This window comes from Eulemur rufifrons, chromosome 15, assembly GCF_041146395.1.
Source record: "Eulemur rufifrons isolate Redbay chromosome 15, OSU_ERuf_1, whole genome shotgun sequence".
NCBI lineage: Eukaryota > Metazoa > Chordata > Mammalia > Primates > Lemuridae > Eulemur > Eulemur rufifrons.
In genome coordinates, this window is record NC_090997.1 from 90,528,205 (window position 1) to 90,547,058 (window position 18,854).

The 18,854-nt window shown below is 36.4% G+C and overlaps 1 protein-coding gene across 1 annotated transcript in view; it reads left to right on the forward strand.

Annotated features, from left to right (window-relative positions):
* The window catches only part of UTRN (utrophin), a 478,322-nt gene that overhangs the window by 126,745 nt on the left and 332,723 nt on the right, over positions 1-18,854 (forward strand). The window contains exons 13-21 of the mRNA XM_069488656.1: positions 615-734; positions 2,400-2,501; positions 4,764-4,871; positions 5,161-5,340; positions 5,849-6,018; positions 9,689-9,812; positions 13,571-13,658; positions 17,267-17,508; positions 17,674-17,854. Of these exons, the coding sequence (XP_069344757.1) occupies positions 615-734; positions 2,400-2,501; positions 4,764-4,871; positions 5,161-5,340; positions 5,849-6,018; positions 9,689-9,812; positions 13,571-13,658; positions 17,267-17,508; positions 17,674-17,854 (1,315 nt within the window). The remainder of the gene's footprint in view (positions 1-614; positions 735-2,399; positions 2,502-4,763; positions 4,872-5,160; positions 5,341-5,848; positions 6,019-9,688; positions 9,813-13,570; positions 13,659-17,266; positions 17,509-17,673; positions 17,855-18,854) is intronic.

Below are 18,854 nucleotides of genomic sequence, written 5' to 3' on the forward strand. Positions count from 1 at the left end.
AAAGTGTTTGAGGAATTTTATTTATCAATGAAACAGGTAGATAACAAAGCTTTAGAAGTACATTAAACAGAACTCTGAGAGGCATTTGACAACATTATCGATAGTGTTTAAATAAATTACCTATGTACGTATGTCTAATGACTATGCTCTTCCCATGGAAAAGGTGAGAATGGAAATGTCCAAATTGCTTCTTGGGTGGCAAATCAGAGTAACTTCTGACTTTCATGTATTGTTTTCCCTACCTCTTACTTTATATCATACTGCACTAGATAAAATGATCTCGGACTGTGTAAATTTATGTTATGGACTTTTTTGCTTTACCAATTCTATATTTTTGTCTTAACTCCTAGTATAGACACTCAACATGAAATAAAAGTGGTATTTCTCCTTTTTAATCTGTTATGACATTGTATTTTCAAACTGCCTTGGTTCATAATGAAATGTAAAGATGTGTAACGGGCTTGTTTCATTAGTAGAACACTCAGGGTAATGATAAGAAATTTAAATACAATGCCTCATTGAGTGTCCTTAATTACTATTGACAACTGAGTACATTTTAAATAGGTAAATGTGAAAGAGTAGAAATAATGGTTTATCTTCTTTTTTTTCTTTAGAGTTTGCAAAATGATCTTGAGGCTGAACAGGTAAAAGTAAATTCATTAACTCACATGGTGGTAATTGTGGATGAAAACAGTGGTGAGAGTGCTACAGCTGTTCTAGAAGATCAGTTACAGGTAAGAACCCTGTAAAGTAAGATAATACTGAAGGACCTGTGGTCTGAGACCCAAGCATGTGTTGCCCTGTCCTTCGTGGCCTCATTGTTTATCCACAAGGGTAGAAAAATCCACTTTTGGTTGTACTTCCCAGTTGGGGTTCCACAGCATGTGGGTTATAGGAGTACCCATGTATTGATTTCTTTACTGCAGCCCTTGAGGGGAATGTGTGGGTCTGGTTGCGATCCCCAGCTTCCTTGTGCATAATATTGACAAGACTGGGAAGCACAGGAACTGATCTCAGCAAGTAGCCTATGAACTTCTTGGTTAGAATCACTTGAGGAATTTGTTAAAATGTAGATTCCTAGGATCTACGCACACCTGAATCTGGGTGGGGGAGGAGATAGTGAACCTGCATGGTAAAAAAAAAAAAAAAAAAAGTGTGTGTATACTAAAATTTGAGAATTCCAGCTTGTAGGCTTTAGTATCCCTGTGTCTTTGGTAGATTACTGTGTGATTTTCAACAACAGTTTTGGAAACCTCAACAAATTGCTTCTTTTTGCACAAAGGCAATAGTGTATGTTTATAAGTCTTTGTAAAGAAATTTATCAGTATTTCATTTGAACAATACCTGGTAAGATGTTGCCAATTTATGATTTCCAAACTATAATTTCATCATATGATGTCCTTTTTCTTTTGTAAAGAAAAAGTTCTGAGACTTCAGTGTAGTAGTATTTACTTATTACAGTGATCTGAGAGGTAGGTATTCCATGTCTTGACTATTTAGCAGTGAGGAAACTGAAATTCAAGGAGTATAAGTGATGCCCCAGAGATTTAGACAGGAGTGGCCATGTTGAGACTAGAGAAACCTTTCTTCTGGCTCTAAGTTCTCTATCCTTTGCAGCCTTAAAAGCTTACTCTGATGTTAAATATCAAAATAGTATAATATGAATTAAATAATTGTTGTTCACATGTAAGTAATATAGAAGTAAATTTTAATATTTATAAAATGATAGTAAAATAATTTTCAGGGAAAATCATTGTGAAGAATGATTTTTTAAAAAATTAATCAAATTTATTTATTTAGTATTTTTAATATTCATAATATTCTGTTAATTTATGGAGAATTTTCTGTGGAAATTTTCATGTAATATAAACAGAATAAATCAATTAAGCACTTTACTGTTTTATAGAAATCTTCTTATTTAAAATGTAGTTTTTATAAATTGAAACTTTTTTTTAATTTTGGTACTATAGATGAACATTTTCTTGGTATGTAAAGATGGTTAACAAATATAATTGATGCACTAATGTTTTTTTTAGGTAATTATAGCCTGGAAAATTTGAAGTACAAAAAGTAGATACGTAGATACATGTAAAAATGTCAAATTCTCATATGAAAACCACAACGAAATGGAAAGAGTAGGAATTTGGAGTCAAAGATACAGGGTAGAGTTCCGGTTGTACCACTTTCTAGTGATGCGAAATAATCTGTTAAATTCTGTAGGGATTAGTTTTTCTCATTTATAGGATTGATCTATGTTATTTTAAAGCAACTTTTACAAAAGTATTTTTATGAATAGCTATTCTGTAGCAAAGAACAATGGAAATCACGAATTTCTGTAATGATTGTGATAACTCACTTTGAAGTCTGTGTTGACCAAGGGTGGTGGTTTCCTTTCCTAGAAACTTGGTGAGCGCTGGACGGCGGTGTGCCGTTGGACTGAAGAGCGCTGGAACAGATTACAAGAAATCAATATGTTGTGGCAGGAACTATTGGAAGAACAGGTATGAAACTGTTATCCAGAAGAGGCAAAACAAATAGTGAAAAGTAACCCATCTTTTATTATGGCATTAGAATACAGTTACGTTCTTTAGTTTTCTTTGAAAAGAAAATATACAAATAATTACTATTTTAAAAATCAGATTTCTGTCCATTTTATAACTGATCATGCAGCATATTTATAGAGATCATATCACATGACTCCATTGTAATAATAATTTGATCTGTATTCATCATTTAGAATGTTAGTACTTAGATATGATTTGTTTGATATTACAATTATTACTGGATTTATGTTGGGTAATGTGTATGAATTTGTATCAGCACAATTCCTATCTTATGGTTTATATTCAGTAAATAATCTATAAATGAAACCACTCAATACATGGTGAACTTTAAATCACGAGAATTTTTCTTGATTTTTTTAACCAGGATAAGTACTGAAATTAATGAGAAAATGTTATTTGGCAACACCTTTGTTTGAATGCTTGGTTAAAAGTATATTTTTTCCACTAAGGATTACTACAGCAAATGAACCGATGGCGCGAAGCTCCCACCTTAATTTTTCAGTCAGAGTGGTGGCCCTTTGCCCATCCTATGTCCTTTTAGAAAAGCAACCAACAAAACAAAATACAAATAAGCAAAACTTTTCTTCCAAAATGCCAAACAGTTGTGGTTTAGAAAATAAGCAGATACTCTATTCCCACATCTCCCAGTGTCCGTTTTGATTTTTTTAAATACATTTCATTTCCATCCACAAAAAGTAACTATATTGTCTTCAGGGGAAATAAAAACCCAAGCGTATGATGTTTTGTGGTTTACTAAATATGGTGGCAAATAGTGCATCTTAAAAAGTAGGTTGCAAAATTTGTCCAACTATATATTGTTAATCACTACTCCCCCCCCCCCCGCCCCCCCATCTTTGGTCACAATTTTCTTATTAAGAATCACATGATGGGCCTGATTCTGATTTCTGATATATTTATATTTATGTTCTACTTTGCAAAGATTTACATGTACTTGGAACCTTGTATTCAAGGCCAAATAATCTCATGGAATAGTTAAAATTTTACTTCAGTAGTGACAACAGGAGACATTGATTACCAGAGAAAACCATTGTGTAATTCTTCTACCCAGTAAAATAATTTCAAATTTGGAAATAGCTTTACTATGATAATTTAAAAAAATGTTAAAAAAGAGGAAGTGGCTAGTATTTTGGTCACTCATATTATTTTAGGTTTTAAACTGACCTTTGAGTCATATTCTACTAGGGATCTGACATTTTGGGTATATCTTTTGTGTGTGTGTATGTGGTGTTTGTACTTTCTGTCTTGTGCCATAGTTATTTATGTGCATATCTTATCAGCCATACAGATTGAGAACAGGATTCATATTTGTCTTTTAGTTTCCTAATCTTCATTTCTTTTTTTTTGGTGGAATATAGAGGCGAGAAATAGTTGTTAAATAAATTGATCCATAAAACAAGTGAGAAAGAATTGATCCCATTGCAAAGACAGAACCAAGATTTTTTTCCTCCTAGCTAAATAGAAAAGGGTTTCTGTGGTAGATGCTACATTTTGGGAAGAATTATCTCAATGCAGCCACAGTTGTTTTCCATTTCTCCTCAGGGTTATCTCTTTACATTATTAAATCTATTTTGCTTAAAAAACATGCATTGATGCCAGTGAAGTTTACAATTCTGTATATTGACTTTGGGCCATCCTCAGACTTCCTTTTTTAATCATAATTGCTGTTGAACCTTCAGCATCAGTGTGGCTTTCCTGCATGATGCTGTGGAAAGACCATTGGTTTTGGGTTGGGTCCTTGATCCAGCTCTGCCATTAACTAGCCAAGTGATCTTGGACATGTAACTTAACTTTTCTCTCCTTCCTCTTAAATCAAAGATCTGGAATAAGACAATCTCTGAGCTTCCTTCTGTCTCTAGAGAGTTTTAAGGTGATTTTTTTGGAGACTTTTGGATAGTTGGATTTACCCTTTCTCCTCCATCCACCTCTTGAGAATTAGGTTTAGTTACCCAGGTGTGGGGTAATATCAGGCTGATCTGATGCAAATATGAGATGGGTAATATTTTAAAGAAAGGTGTCTTTGTGGATTATTTGTGCATCAGACTTAGGTGTTTGAGGTCTTTCTTACCCCCAGATAAGGGTGAAGCCTCTAATAAAAAAAAAGTTAAAAGATTTGGGAACTTGATTGAATCAACAAATGATGCTGCAGATATATTTTCAACTTTTTGTTATTATTTGTAGTGCTTGTTAAAGGCTTGGTTAACCGAAAAAGAAGAGGCTTTAAATAAAGTCCAGACAAGCAACTTCAAAGACCAAAAGGAACTAAGTGTCAGTGTTCGACGTCTGGCTGTAAGTAAAAGTAATGCCATTGTCAGCATCTGTGTTATAAGCCTATGATATCTTAGTGTTTTATTTCAATAGTTAATACAATTTAGTGAACACAGACAATGGCTCATTACCCAATACTAGACCACTGCCATGCAATGATTTGGAACCAGTAGTCTTATGTTTAGCACAGTGAACTGCATAACATGTAGATTTTACTATAAAATATACATTGTTTACATTTCTTGGCTGGGGACCAGGGAGCTAAAATCCTGTTAATGGAAAGTTGTCTAATAAATATCTGAAATACTAGATTTTGAAGGAAGACATGGAAATGAAGCGTCAGACATTGGATCAGCTGAGTGAGATTGGCCAAGATGTGAGTCAGTTACTTGATAACCCCAGGGCATCTAAGAAGATCAACAGTGACTCAGAGGAATTGACTCAAAGATGGGATTCTTTGGTTCAGAGACTAGAAGATTCATCCAACCAGGTACCTTTTGATTTGGATAGTATGTTGCGCCATTAAATAAAAATTTGAATTTCAGTATTCAGGTTCATTTTAGTTTTTATGACATAAAAGGGTAATAGGTGAACTAAAAAGTTGATTCCTTACACCTGATGAAAAATTGACATGTGAAATTATTCTCCTTCAGTTTTTTAAAGTAAATTTTAATAGATCTTCAAAAAACATATTACTATATCCAGTAATTTAATTTGTAGTAACTGATAACACTTAGGCAGATATCCAATAAATAATCTTAAAATCTTAAATCTTAAATAATCTTGTTGATCTTAAAAATATTTTAATGAGTTCATCAAAAATAAAGTTGTGGTTTGTACAGGAATGCTCATAGCGGCATTATTTATAATAATAGCTCAAATATTGGAACAACCCAAATGTCCATCAACAGATGAATGAATAAACAAAATGTAGCATGGGAATTATATCTTAGTAAAGCTGTTATAAAAATCTTAACATTGGTTGATTTTTATTTCAGGTGACTCAGGCTGTAGCAAAGCTGGGAATGTCTCAGATTCCTCAGAAGGATCTTTTGGAGACTGTTCGTGTAAGAGAACAAGTAACTACAAAAAAGTCTAAGCAGGAGCTCCCTCCTCCTCCTCCTCCAAAGAAGAGACAGATCCATGTGGATATGGAAGCTAAGAAAAAGTGAGAACAGAGAAATTTTTCAAACCCAATACTGTACACAATGTATTTGATACTTGCTACTTATTTTGCACTATCGCTAATCATATGCAAATTTAGACATAATTAGTATTATGGAAATTCAGCTACTGAACCACTCACTGCCCCTGAGTCTTTTGAATATTCTGTTTCACACTAGCTAAGCATCTCAGTTGTCTTGGATGGTTTTATTTATCCTGTATTCACTTTGGAGAACTGTGTGGCTGAGCCCTTCTTTCTTCCTTTCCCATCATTCACCTTGTCCATGAGTATTTATTCGTTCTTTCACTAGCCACAACACTGACGATTTTGCTTTAGGTAGACATCCTCATTGTTTGTGAATCCAGTTCCTCCTCTCAACATTAAAAAATACTTGATTCAGGGAAATAATTCACTTTTAGTCTCCTATTTTCTTTTTTCGCCTCATTCTTTTTCGTGTTTTCTTGTTTCTTTTGTTAATTTCTTTGTCAGATCATTAGCATATTCTTCTTGTTTGGCTTAAAGATCCATCTTTGGCATAAAATGTTTCTTTTCATCTTGTTTATTCAAAAGAAAACCTAGGATCTTTATAAGAAGGATAATTATGACCCATACATATTATGCTTTTACTGATGTCAGATATTCTATTAAACTATACAGTGTCCCAGGTACTGTACTTTACATGCACTATAGCAGATAATCCTCCAGATAGCTCTTGAAAGGTACTGCTCTCCTGTTTTTACAGTAGAATCACAATGCTTGGGTAAGTGAGCAATTATTTTGAGCCTGAATAAAAATGATATACTTTCCCTAATTTAGCTTATGTTACACAAAGGAGGATTCCAATTTTGCCAGATGTTTTTATCTTGATGATAAGGCTGTGTTTCTGCCTCCTAATAGCTTCTGCTTGTAGGATCAGTGCACCTCTGAGTTGCAAGCAGCAGTGGTAGAATGTTTACTTTTGGAGCCCAGGCAGCACAGGAGAAAGAGGTTTCTGATGTTAACATTAGAATAGGTCTCACATTTCCTCGGTGCATAATATCTCCAGGTATATCCAGCAGTGTGTCTTTCTAATGCTGACTTTGTGCATTTAGAAGCACAGAAGGTTGTAAAAGACTAGGGTGTATAACTGTGAAATCTTAACTTAAACATGACCATATTGTGTAGAGTGCTTTCCACTGCAAGAAACAGAATGCCATGCCCAAAGTGACTTCAACAATGAGGTCACTGATGATATTACATTACAAGAAGTCTGGAGGTAGGGCAGTTTTAATGGGAAGTGTGGTTTAGCAACCCTCCATCTGTGGCCTTTGTCATCCTTGGATGTTGGCTTTCACCTTCAGCTTTGTCATCTCAGCAAACCAATCCCCTTGTCTCACTGGCCAGGATTCAGTCACTTGTTCATGCCCTGGGTGCAAGGGAGGTTGAAACTAACTAACCTTTTCAGTCTCTGTGGTTGTGTTTTGGGGGACTTGGACAGCAAGGAAGAAATGTGGAGAGGGGGTGTCTGTTGGGTGGGCAACCAGCTGTGAGGGCCACAGTCATCAACTCCACGATTTGACTGCTGCAGACATTCCTTCAGTGAATTCTTGGACAAATAGAGGCTTGAGTATGTCCAGTTCATTACAGTTAACTCTCATTATTACAAAGGTTATTTTAAAGTCTACCCACGTGTGCTAGTTCTTTCTGGAGTGACATAGAGCCACGTAGCGATCTTCAGTCTGTGTCTTCCCAGACTTTGAAGATAACTTTTACATTCTGATTTTCATTTTTCTAAAGTTCAGAGTATCCTTCAGCATTCCTAGTGTGACATGGTTTCCGGACTGATATATTTAGTCTGCTGTCGAAACCGCTGTTAGCTTGTCTTAAAATGGACTGCCCTAACAGTTGAGAGCCTTAAATAACTGCTTAATGCACCACCTACTTTAAAATATATGCTTAAAAAATGGCGGCTCATTCCCCCTTCTTTTCCCTGGGTGTTACTAGTGGCTATTTTTACCGGCTCAGGGTATAGTGGGGCCATCATTTCTTAGAATGTAGATTATCTGTCACTGTGACCTGAGATCATCACATCACTCTTGCTCATACTGAGGGCAGAACTTGACTGAGTCTCCAAGATCATTTTAAGTATGTGGTCTTTCTGTGGCCCTCCTCTACCCTGAAAGATTAAACAGAACTCTGCTGTTAAGATGACAGGAGGAATGTACCCCTGTTTGAGTGACAGCTCAATTCCTGGTTATTTACCTAGAGCATCACAAAATCCCTTACATGTTACAAGGAAAAATTTACCTTCCTGAAAAGATAAATATTCATGATTCACGAGAAACACTTTAAACGAAGTTTCCCATAACAATGAGCAATAACACCCTGTGCTCCTGCCTGCAGTACTGAGAACTCTGTGGGGAGGGCGCTGGTTAAGAAGACAGTCCAGCTCTGGGAGAATCCCAGCTCTCCTGTCTGTTGGCTTTGTGGCGTGGGACAGTTAATGAAAACCTCTATGGGCTCAAATCGCTTCATCTCTACAAGGGGCAATAATAGTATCTACTTCACAGGGTAGTTGTGGGGATTCCTGAAGCTAATAATGCACATAAAACACTTAGAAAGGGCCGGGTATGCCGCAGCAGTCAATGCCTGTTTCCCCTCTGGCTCCTCCAGCTGTGGTTTGACCTGCCTTGTCAAGACCTCTCAAGCCTGTCCACTTGTCTTCCTTCACGTCGTCACTACCGTAGTTCTGGCTCCTGTTGGTACCACAGCCTTTTCTCTGCTCTCGCCTTTCTTCCATGCCTTCTCCTCAGTGAACACTGAGAATGTGAATAGAATCATATCGGTCCCACGCTTCAAACCTTCCCTGGGGTCTTAGCTGCCCTTTTGTTAAGTCCAAACTCCTTAACATGTCCTGCAGGGCCTTCCAGTCACTGGTCCGTGTGATTCTTGGCCACGTTTTCAGTTGTCCCTCCCTGCAAGTGCAGTACTCACTATTCCAGACACACCTAGCTACTGGGAGTTTGCAGAATGTGATCTTCCCTGTTTATGTTCTCCCTTGGCAAGGAAAACTGCTAAGCACAATGCTGTTGTTCTCTTTTAGGGACCCATCCCTTCCCTGGTTGGATTGGGAGCTATTCCTGTGAATTTCTGGAATTGATAGTTAGCAGATTGTTTTGTTATTAATGTCCATTGTTTACTAGTCTAGAAGCTCCTTGAGGTCTGCGATTGGTGTCTAGTTCACCTTCATATCAAGAGCCTCGCTCAATGCCTGGCATATGGCAAGGCTCAAGCGTGACATATTGAACATAAGAGGGTGTTGACTTTAGGAATGTCTATACTCGTTCTTTTCTGATATTATCTAACCAAATCTGGTTTTGTTATCTGCTAGAGTTTATGAAAACACAAGTGATTCCTTATAAACTTACAATTTTTTAATATATAAAGTTTTAAAATATTTTATTTAATTATTTTCTTCAATTATTTATTAACACTATAGTATTCTTACTCTTTTCATATTTTTAATTGTAAATGTGTGATCTTATTTTGCATGGTTACTATATTTCTGGGTGGCTGTTTTTGGGGAGTGTTTGAAAACACCTGCCTGATGGGCACTTGGGTTGCTCTTTCCTGAGCCAAGTTAAGCAACAGAAGAAAACATACACCAGATGGTAACATTTGCATCTTACATCAGGTTTGATGCTGTAAGTGCAGAGCTGTTGAACTGGATTTTGAAATCAAAGACTGCCATTCAGACCACAGAGATAAAAGAGTATAAGAAGATGCAAGAGACCTCAGAAGTGAAAAAGAAGCTGAAGGTAAAACATAAACGAAAAATATCTTAGTGCATAAAATATTTCATCTCATTAGATTTACTGTTGGCCTAAAAATGTGATGGTATCCAAAAGCTTCCTGTAAAATAAATGTAAGCATAAGGTAGCTTTTAGAACATCGTAGTAAATTTTGAATCCATTCACACTAGCTGTGATCAGATCCCTGTTTGGAGGAGGGCTGTTTTTCCCTTTTTCTTCCTCAACCATTGAGGCATGCAGTAAGGAATACTTCCAGTGGTGATTCAGTTATTATTACTATTTTTTTAGCTTATTTAGATCTACCTTAATCTGGTGCCTAATAATTTATGACTTTGTGTAAACATTATGCTGAAGATGTTTTGCCTTTCAAATACAGCAAACTATTTCAAATTTTAAAATTTCTTCAATATATTCTCTTTAGAGAAGAGACATAGTTTTTAAAAATAAATACTATTAAAATATATGGGATCTTAGCTATGCTATTTTGCACCCTTTTGTGTGTTACTGAAAAGCGTGATGGGCGTTTGCAGTGCTGTATTGTCCCCGGTGCTCACATGTCCCTCTGTGTGTCACTGCATTAACAATTTGGGCACCTGGTGTAAGTCTGTAGTGGCTTCTGTATCAGCCATGGGGTTTGTTTTTAAAGAGTTTGGAGGATATTTAACAAACAAGATGTGCATAAATAACTAAGGTGTAACTTAGAAAGTGCTAGGTAACATAGAAACTGAGAGGACTCAGGATGGCAGGGGTGTCTACACAGTAGTGAAGTCCAAGGGTGAAGGGGCCTGAGCTGGCCTGCAGGAGGGTGTGTAGTAGGGCACAGCAGGCTCAGGAAGTCCCTAAGCAGAGGCACCAAGGCGGGCAAGCGTCTAGTGATTGTTGGAACAACGACTGCATTTTGTTTAGTGCCAGGTATGTGTAGAGAGTTAAAGCTGGATGGGTGGTTTTAGGTCAGACCTTGACCAAGTTTGAATGTTTGAATGGGAAGTTGAGACTGATTTCTGCATTATCATTCCATTGTAGCTGCTCTTTTTCAGGTCATCACTGACCGTTCGGTTTCCAGATCCAAAGAACGCATTTCTTTTCTCATCGGAAGTGCTCTTGTTTACTCTTCCCTCCTTCTTACACTCTCAGCCCTTGTCTTCAGTGACCAGATGGTCTTTCTCAAATGTAAATCTGATTAGACAGCTCCCATGCTTGCCATCCATTAACGGCTTCCCACCACTATGGGGATGCGATCTAACTCCATAGCACCCTGGCATACCAGGGCCTTCGAGAGGGCACTCTTCCCTGCCTCTAAACACGCCTCATGCTTTCTGATTTCTCCACATGCCCCCTGAGCTCCAGCCCTGCTGACTCCTGCTCTTGTCTTACTCTCCTGCCTTTTCCAGGGACCGTTTTCCTTGCTCAGAATGGCCCTCCATTAAGCCTACCTTGCTGTGTGGCTGAAATGCCCCCTACTCCAGGAAGCCTCCCTTGGCCCCCCAAGAAAGAGTTCAGTGACTCATCTTTTGACTTCCATATGACTTTGGCCATACCTCCATGAAAGACCTGCTGGCATGTATGCTGTTATTTGTTTCCATGCCTGCCTGTGAGGGCTTAGAAATCAAGGATAGGCTGGGTGTGGTGGCTCTGTAATTCTAGCACCCTGAGAGGCTGAGGTGGGAAGATTGCTTGAGCTCGTGAGTTCGAGACCAGCCTGAGCAAGAGTGAGACCCCGTCTCTACAAAAAAATAGAAAAATTAGCTGGGCGTGGTGGTATGCACCTGTAGTCCCAGGGACTAGAGAGAGGCTGAGGCAGGAAGATTGCTTGAGCCCAGGAGTTTGAGGTTGCAGTGAGCTATGATGACACCACTGCATTCTACCCGGGGTGACAGAGCAAGACTTTGTTTCCAAAAAAAAAAAGAAAGACAGAGAAAGAAAGAAAAAGGTAAAGAAAGAAATCAAGGGTAATTTTTCATTGCACCTGTACTTTCAGTACTTGGTAAAGCTCTTGGCTCATGGAAGAGGGGGCGTGAAAACTGCGGGTGGACAGGGGTAGGGAAATGGTGGTTGAGCTGGGAGCACCTTCATCAGAACCCCCTGCACAGTTTGGAGAGCCAGAAAGAAGTGAGGCCCGTGTTACAACATTTCATATGCTTCTTACAGTTCTGAAAGGCTGATAGATGACATTAACCATCATTGAACAACCCAATTCTCAAAGACATTCAGGTGGCAGAGAATTTAGCAGTTACAGTGACCTTGATGGAGCAAGTTCCACAAAATACTGATAAGTTAAAGCCCATCCCATGATCTAGGAACAATTTTAATGGCAGAAACTGTTAGTATGACATTTGAAAGGATTAACATAATAATTGTATGTGTTTATATAAGGCATGATTGGCAGTTCCTATGTGTTCTATTTAACATTTATCTATAAGTCCATTTGTTTTGTTGTTTCAGACAAATACTAGATGGCAAAGAGTCAGAAAAAGTGTAAAATAAAGAAAATTTAATCATTACTCTAATCCCTATTTTTTCTTGCAAATTGGGGAAAGATTAAGCTTAATTTTTTTTTAGTGACGTAAGATATCATTCCAAGGGATGAAATACCTGGGTGGAGAATCCATAGTCTAGTCTCCTGTCATTGTTAGAAGTAGCAAAAAAATCAGTTTGTAAAAAGCAGATAATCATTTTTTTCTCCAGGTTAATGTGACTTTTTGGATTGATCCTTAGTTAAACAGAAATAAATGGTATTTCTTAGACTCTCTTGCTAATATTTCCTGGTCTTTAACAATAAAAATAGTTGTTCTACCTAGTCACATTGAAGTGTGAAGATCAAAATTGGATCATTAAATTTGTTTGATAGTGCTTACATGTAAAGAGTTTAGAAGTGGGATTCTTCTTTGGATTGTCTGGTTGAAGTAATAATATGGGTTGCCTAGAAGTTTCGATTGTGTTATGATGGACACAATTTGAATAGTTAACTAATTTATAAATATCATTTGGGGATAGAAGAATGGGAGAAATTTCAAATACTGAGTTGTGTGCACATCCACTCGTGTGTGTGTGTCTGTTCGTTATTTTGCTCGTCCCATTTTTATTAGTCCTTGCAAGATTTTTGTCTTGAGAATATCAAACTATAAAGACAAAAATATTAAAATTATAAGCCACTCCTCAGGCATAAAGAACAAATGCTTTAGTTTGGGTTCTAAAGGATATTTTCATTATTTAAAAATTATGTAATAAATATGATTGTGGTTGAATTTGTATTAGACCCTAGGCTTAATATAACACCAACAAATAGTACCGAGCCTCAAAATATTTCTATGTCTTTTTCTTACTAATTAATTTTTGTTCAGTGATCTCTATCATAGCATATTTAGTTATTTTGACTCAAACCATTATTTTTGTGGTGTAATAGCATACTCAGGCTATGTAGGTGAATAGGTATTCTGGATCTAAAACATAATTTTGGTTATTTTCCCTTGATAGGAGCTCATAATTATGGTGTACATTTTTTTCCTTATAAAAGAAACCAACATTTTTTAGTTGCTGTGATCATTGTTTGTTTGGATTTATCTTTTCAGATTTATTCATCTCTGGAGGGCTGGAGGGTAGCCTGGTATTTCATAGCTTTGTACCACAGTATTCTCTTAGGTTAATTTTGACTAACATGCCTAAAGAGAATGTGGGACGGACATTAAACCTAAAAATTTAAAGTAAAATCATATTATATTGAGAAGAAAGTTTGCAATATTTTTATACTGGAACTTTATTTTCAGGGATTAGAAAAAGCACAGACAGAAAGAATCCCCAGACTGGATGAATTAAAGCAAACTGGACAAATCCTTGTGGAGCAAATGGGAAAAGGTGAGATCCTTTTTTTCCCCCTATATTTTTTAGATGGCCACACCAAATAATATTACAGTTTGACATATTAAATATTTGTTTTAAAACTCTCATCCTCTTTTTGTCAGAAAAATGGTTTACAAGCATTTTTTAGGCAATAGAATGTTTTAAAAAATGAAATTTTATACTGAAGCTGATTATAAAAAACAGATAAAAGCAAAGTTATTCTGTTTTTATATGGGGCCAGGGAATTAGAAACCCTGACACATTAGCAGAACAATTAAAATTAGGTGCTATAGAAAATTATAAAACCTCATCCTTTGGGTTTATGTATTGGGAATATTTTTTGCAGGTGGGGTAGCACAAGAAAATTTTACTTATGCAACATTTAAGAATTGAAGTTAAATTAAGGTAAATCCATTAAGGGTATTTGATTTCTGATTACTTTCAATGTATTATATTGATTTACTACAATTTTTTATAGTTAAATTTGAAAAGGTATTACTTGTATTTGAAATTTTTACCTATAGCAAAGTATTTTTTTGTTTTTTGCTATAGCTCCCAGTGACCCAGAGGAGCCTAAAGATGAATATTCTAGCTATGCAGTTTTACACGATTCTCTTTGTTCTACTTTTGAAAGACATTTCTTGTATTCCCTATTCCTTATTGTAATTGTAAGTGCTTTGGAGGTCTGCTGTAGTTCTCCTTGACAAAGCCACAGACACCTAAAGCAGAATTAGGAATATTAGTTTGACAAGAATCTTCAAAACAGTAGCATTAAATCTTTCTATTTTTTTGACTTTTTATTGTGGAAAATGCAACTGTACACAAAGCAAATGGAATAGTATAATGAACTTTGTTGTATCAGTTACTTATGTTGATAACTGACAATAGAATATTCTGCCATCCTGGAATTATCTATGCCTTTATTCACTCTGCACCTTCTTGATTATTATTAGTTTTATAGGTTTTTTTGAAGTAATATTACTTACATTGAAATACATAAAACTTAGATGTGCTGTTTTGATGAATAGCTACACCTGTGTAACCTACGCACACAAATCACTATGTAGGAAATTTCCATCTTTCTAGAAAATTCTCTGGTGTCCCTTTTGGACACCCCTCCACTCCCAGAAAACAATTGTTCTTATTTTTTCTTTTGACCTTAGATTATTTTCGTCTCCAGCCTTTTAAAAAATGTATTCACTTATTTTGTGTATATACTGGGCACACACACACACACACATAGATATAAGTCACACAAATGTAACATATAACATATATGTATGATGTATGTTCATTTATTTTGAAATTATGCAAATGTATTATCAGTCCATATATTATTAGTGAAGGTTAATTTCTCTCTAAATAAAATTAGATAGAATAGTATTTTCTTTCAAAATCCACTCTAAGCAGACTGTCTTAGTTATTCTATGTGTGGCCACCTCACTTGGAGATTGCTCTTTCAGATATTTACTTAAAGAGACCCAGAGACACAAACAGACCATAATTTCCCTTGAGGTACTGATTCTTTCAATAGTTATAATAAATTGAATGCTGAATTTATGTCAGTTACAATTGTAGATTCTTTACTTCTAACTCAACATTGTACCTTGAAACTCAGATTTTACGTGTTGTGAGTGTGGGATAACTTCATGAGTCTGCGTGCTGCATTTTCCCTCATTTGTGTGTCAGCTTTTAGGCGATTTGGCAGAATTAGACTAATTAGAATTAGCCTTCTCTATCAATCTTTACTTCACTTTAGAGAAGACTTTATCTAGATGGGAAGTTGGTGAGCAGTGATATGTCGTAGTGAGAATAGCAGTGAATGAGGAACAGGTGAACTTGCATTCTCCTGTCCTTTTCTAGTTTCTTGTCCTTGGGCAAGTCTTGGAACCCTTTTCTCTCTTTGCTTTGGCATCTGGAAAGTGAGGGAGTTCATTAGCTGACTGTAGCCTTTGCTCGATAAAATCTTACTGTGAGTAGGCAGGTCCTAGAAATACATACTCTGGAAATTGAATTCATTTGAAAGTGCTATTCGCAAAAGGCCAAGTGCAACATCAGGAAATATATGATATGTGGCTTTATAAAGGAATGAATTTTGTCACCTAATGCATACTTGTCTAATTTAATAGGAAACCTTTTATATTTTGTATTACCATTTTCCCCCAAGCATTGATAGAACTACAGATGCATTCATTAGAGGACCCTAATTCTATTCATTTTAAAACATGCGTCTGTTTTAAAAATTTTTTAGGATAGGAGTGAGAAGCTGGGAAATGTGGTAACTGAACTGAATAGGGTCTATATGTTTCAGTTCAGCTAGGACAGGGTATCAAATTCTTCAGTAAAACAGATGTTCGAATAATCATGTTGCTGTTTTCCTGAAACCAGTTTCATCAAAAAGCCCACCACAGCCAAGCCTGATAGGTCTTTCCTGCCTAATGCATTTCACTTAAGTTTTGTGATATCTCATAGAACATAAAAATGTTTTTACAAAACAAAATAATTTATTTCATTTGACATTATGGCTGATATACCTGGTTTGCTTGGTTTAGCTTATCTTGTTCCTAGAGATCAGTGTTTTATAGAAATTTTTAAGGTTGTATTGTCTGGGCATCATAAGTGACCTTTTGTTTTACATGCTGTTTTTTTTTTTTTTTTTCAGTCCAAGTTCTAATTTCCCTGGATTTTGATTGCATGTGTTTACAAAGCAGAATTGTTTTATTGCCCTCCTACTCAGACAGTAAAAATGTGAAGCTCATCCTTTCAACATGCTTGTTCTCCTCTGAATAGAAAGATTCTTTTGCAGATTCCCTATACTTGTTCATAGTAATTTTAAAGGATTTGATAGTATTGTATACTAAGGACTGTGATAAAACCTATTATTATATATAGCTTTATCATTTCTAGGAACATTCTCTACCTTTCAAAAATGTGAGACAAACAAAATTAAGATTCCAGTAATAAAAATAATGGCATTTAAAAAATGTTTTTATAAAGTAGATAATGTTTGCAGTACCTCGATATTTTAGTATTTGCTTATCTATGTGCAACGTACCCAGTAGGTTCGCTGATGCTTCTTGGACCTGGCTGCTGGCTCAGTGTTCCTTCTTCACTCACCAGGCTGTTTCTCAGCAAAAAGAATTCTTTCTTGCCATTGATTTTGCATTATACGTGACACTATGGTTTGGTCATCAAAGGCTGGAGATGCCTCCTACTTTTTCTAGCCAGCTGTCTTCTTTCTTATGACAGAAGATCTCCCTTCTGATATCAGAGCCCCAGACAGATCAGGGCAGTTGATTTTAGTGGTACCATCCCAAGGATGGAAACACACATTCTGTAGAAAAGGCAGTGGCTGAAGCTCTGCTGGTGGGCCTTTTGCAACAGCCACACTACTCCTGATCTGCTGTCTTAAGATGCCCTCCTTCTTTGGTCAAAAGGTTAAACATGATTATTTTTACATGTATCATTATAATTTTTTGTTGTGTTAAAAAGAACTTAAGGAAGTGATCATTGTATGTGACATTGCCCCATTATTTTGAATATGTTAGAATGTTTAGAACAAAGTCTAGACAAAATTTTGTAATATTATATGAAGTGTCTGTTTATTTTTCATGTCTGCATAGAAGGTCTTCCTACTGAAGAAATAAAAAATGTGCTGGAGAAGGTTTTATCAGAATGGAAGAATGTATCTCAGCGTTTGGAAGATCTGGCAAGAAAGATTCAGCTACAGGAAGATATAAACGCTTATTTTAAGCAGCTTGAAGAGCTTGAAAAGGTCATCAAGACTAAGGAGGAGTGGGTAAAACGCACTCCGTTTTCTGAATCTCCCCAGCAGTCCTTAACAAGTTTGAAGGATTCCTGTCAGGTAAAGAGCCAGCCATCTGGAAAGTGAAAGAATTCTGTGCCCAGTCCCTTATTTAAGGAGGGTGCTTCTTGTATCAATGAACTTTAAGTTAATTCTGCTCTGATTATCTATCTGTGAGGATGTTCGTCTTCAGTGTGTTATGTGACCATATTTTCTCTTCCATAGCGGGAATTGACAAATCTCCTTGGCCTCAGCCCCAAAATTGGAATGGTGCGTGAGAGCTGCTTGGCTCTGAAGTCTCGGCCTTCTGCCCCAGATTTTGTCCAGCAAGGCTTTGATAGATTTCTGGGCCGGTACCAAGCTGTACAACGGGCTTTAGAGGATCATCAGCAACAGCTAGAAAACGGTAAACCCATTCCTTTGGTTTTCTTATTCGATGACTTTAATATCTCCTCTCTCAGTTTGCCTTAATTTAACAATTAGTCCCAACATTTAGACCTTTAGAATACTGCTTCTTTTGCACCAGCCTCACTCTGTTTTCCTCTGTGCCTGTCTTAAGTATACTGTATCAAGAATCTTCCCTGGATTCACACTTGTTTGTAACAGCCTTCACATGCTCTGGAATGGTGTTAATAGGATATAATGATTTTTAAAGAGTTTTTTTTTGTTGTTGTTTTTAAAGAGAAACAGGTACTGCTGTTTCTTCCTTTGGTTGAGGTTGAGGAAGTCAATTAATATATTATTTGTAGTAGGACTAAAAAGAATGATCACTTACTTCTGTTTTCTCAAAAATGGTTAAAGTTTTAGCCATGCCATCACATCTTTTAAAAGAAATCATGTTCCTGTTTCAGAATCCGAAAAATTTTAGAGTTCTTAGTTTCGGAATGCACTTGGTTTTGGGAAGTTAACTGTTAGAGATTTTGAAAGCTTGTCCCTCATATAACATTTTTTTCTCCCTAGCTGCTCTTTAAGTTAGGAATTGTGTTGTATTGTGTATTGTTATGGTTTGCACATGCTAAAAATCTCTACATGTAACCACACCCTTACTTCAGCAATTGTAAATTGTGTAATGGCTTGAAGAATCTGTATGTGTGCACGTTAGGCAAATGTGTCATGTTGCCTTTCCTCTCGAAAGATATTTGGACACCACATCTTTGTTTATTGAATCCAGTTAACCTAGAATATGAAATAAGTCTTTGAGAATACCTCTTTCTCAGTTTCCTGGTACAAACTATGCTTTCATTTTTGACAGTGCTCAGTAGGCAGTTTAACTTTTGCTGCTAGTTGGTGTCACCTCTTTGTGCTTCAAATGAACTCACTTCCTTTCCACACAAGTGTTACTTGTAAGTTATTTTTATGTTAGTGACTGACGTAAACACTGTTCCGGCTGGTTTTTGCAGTCATTA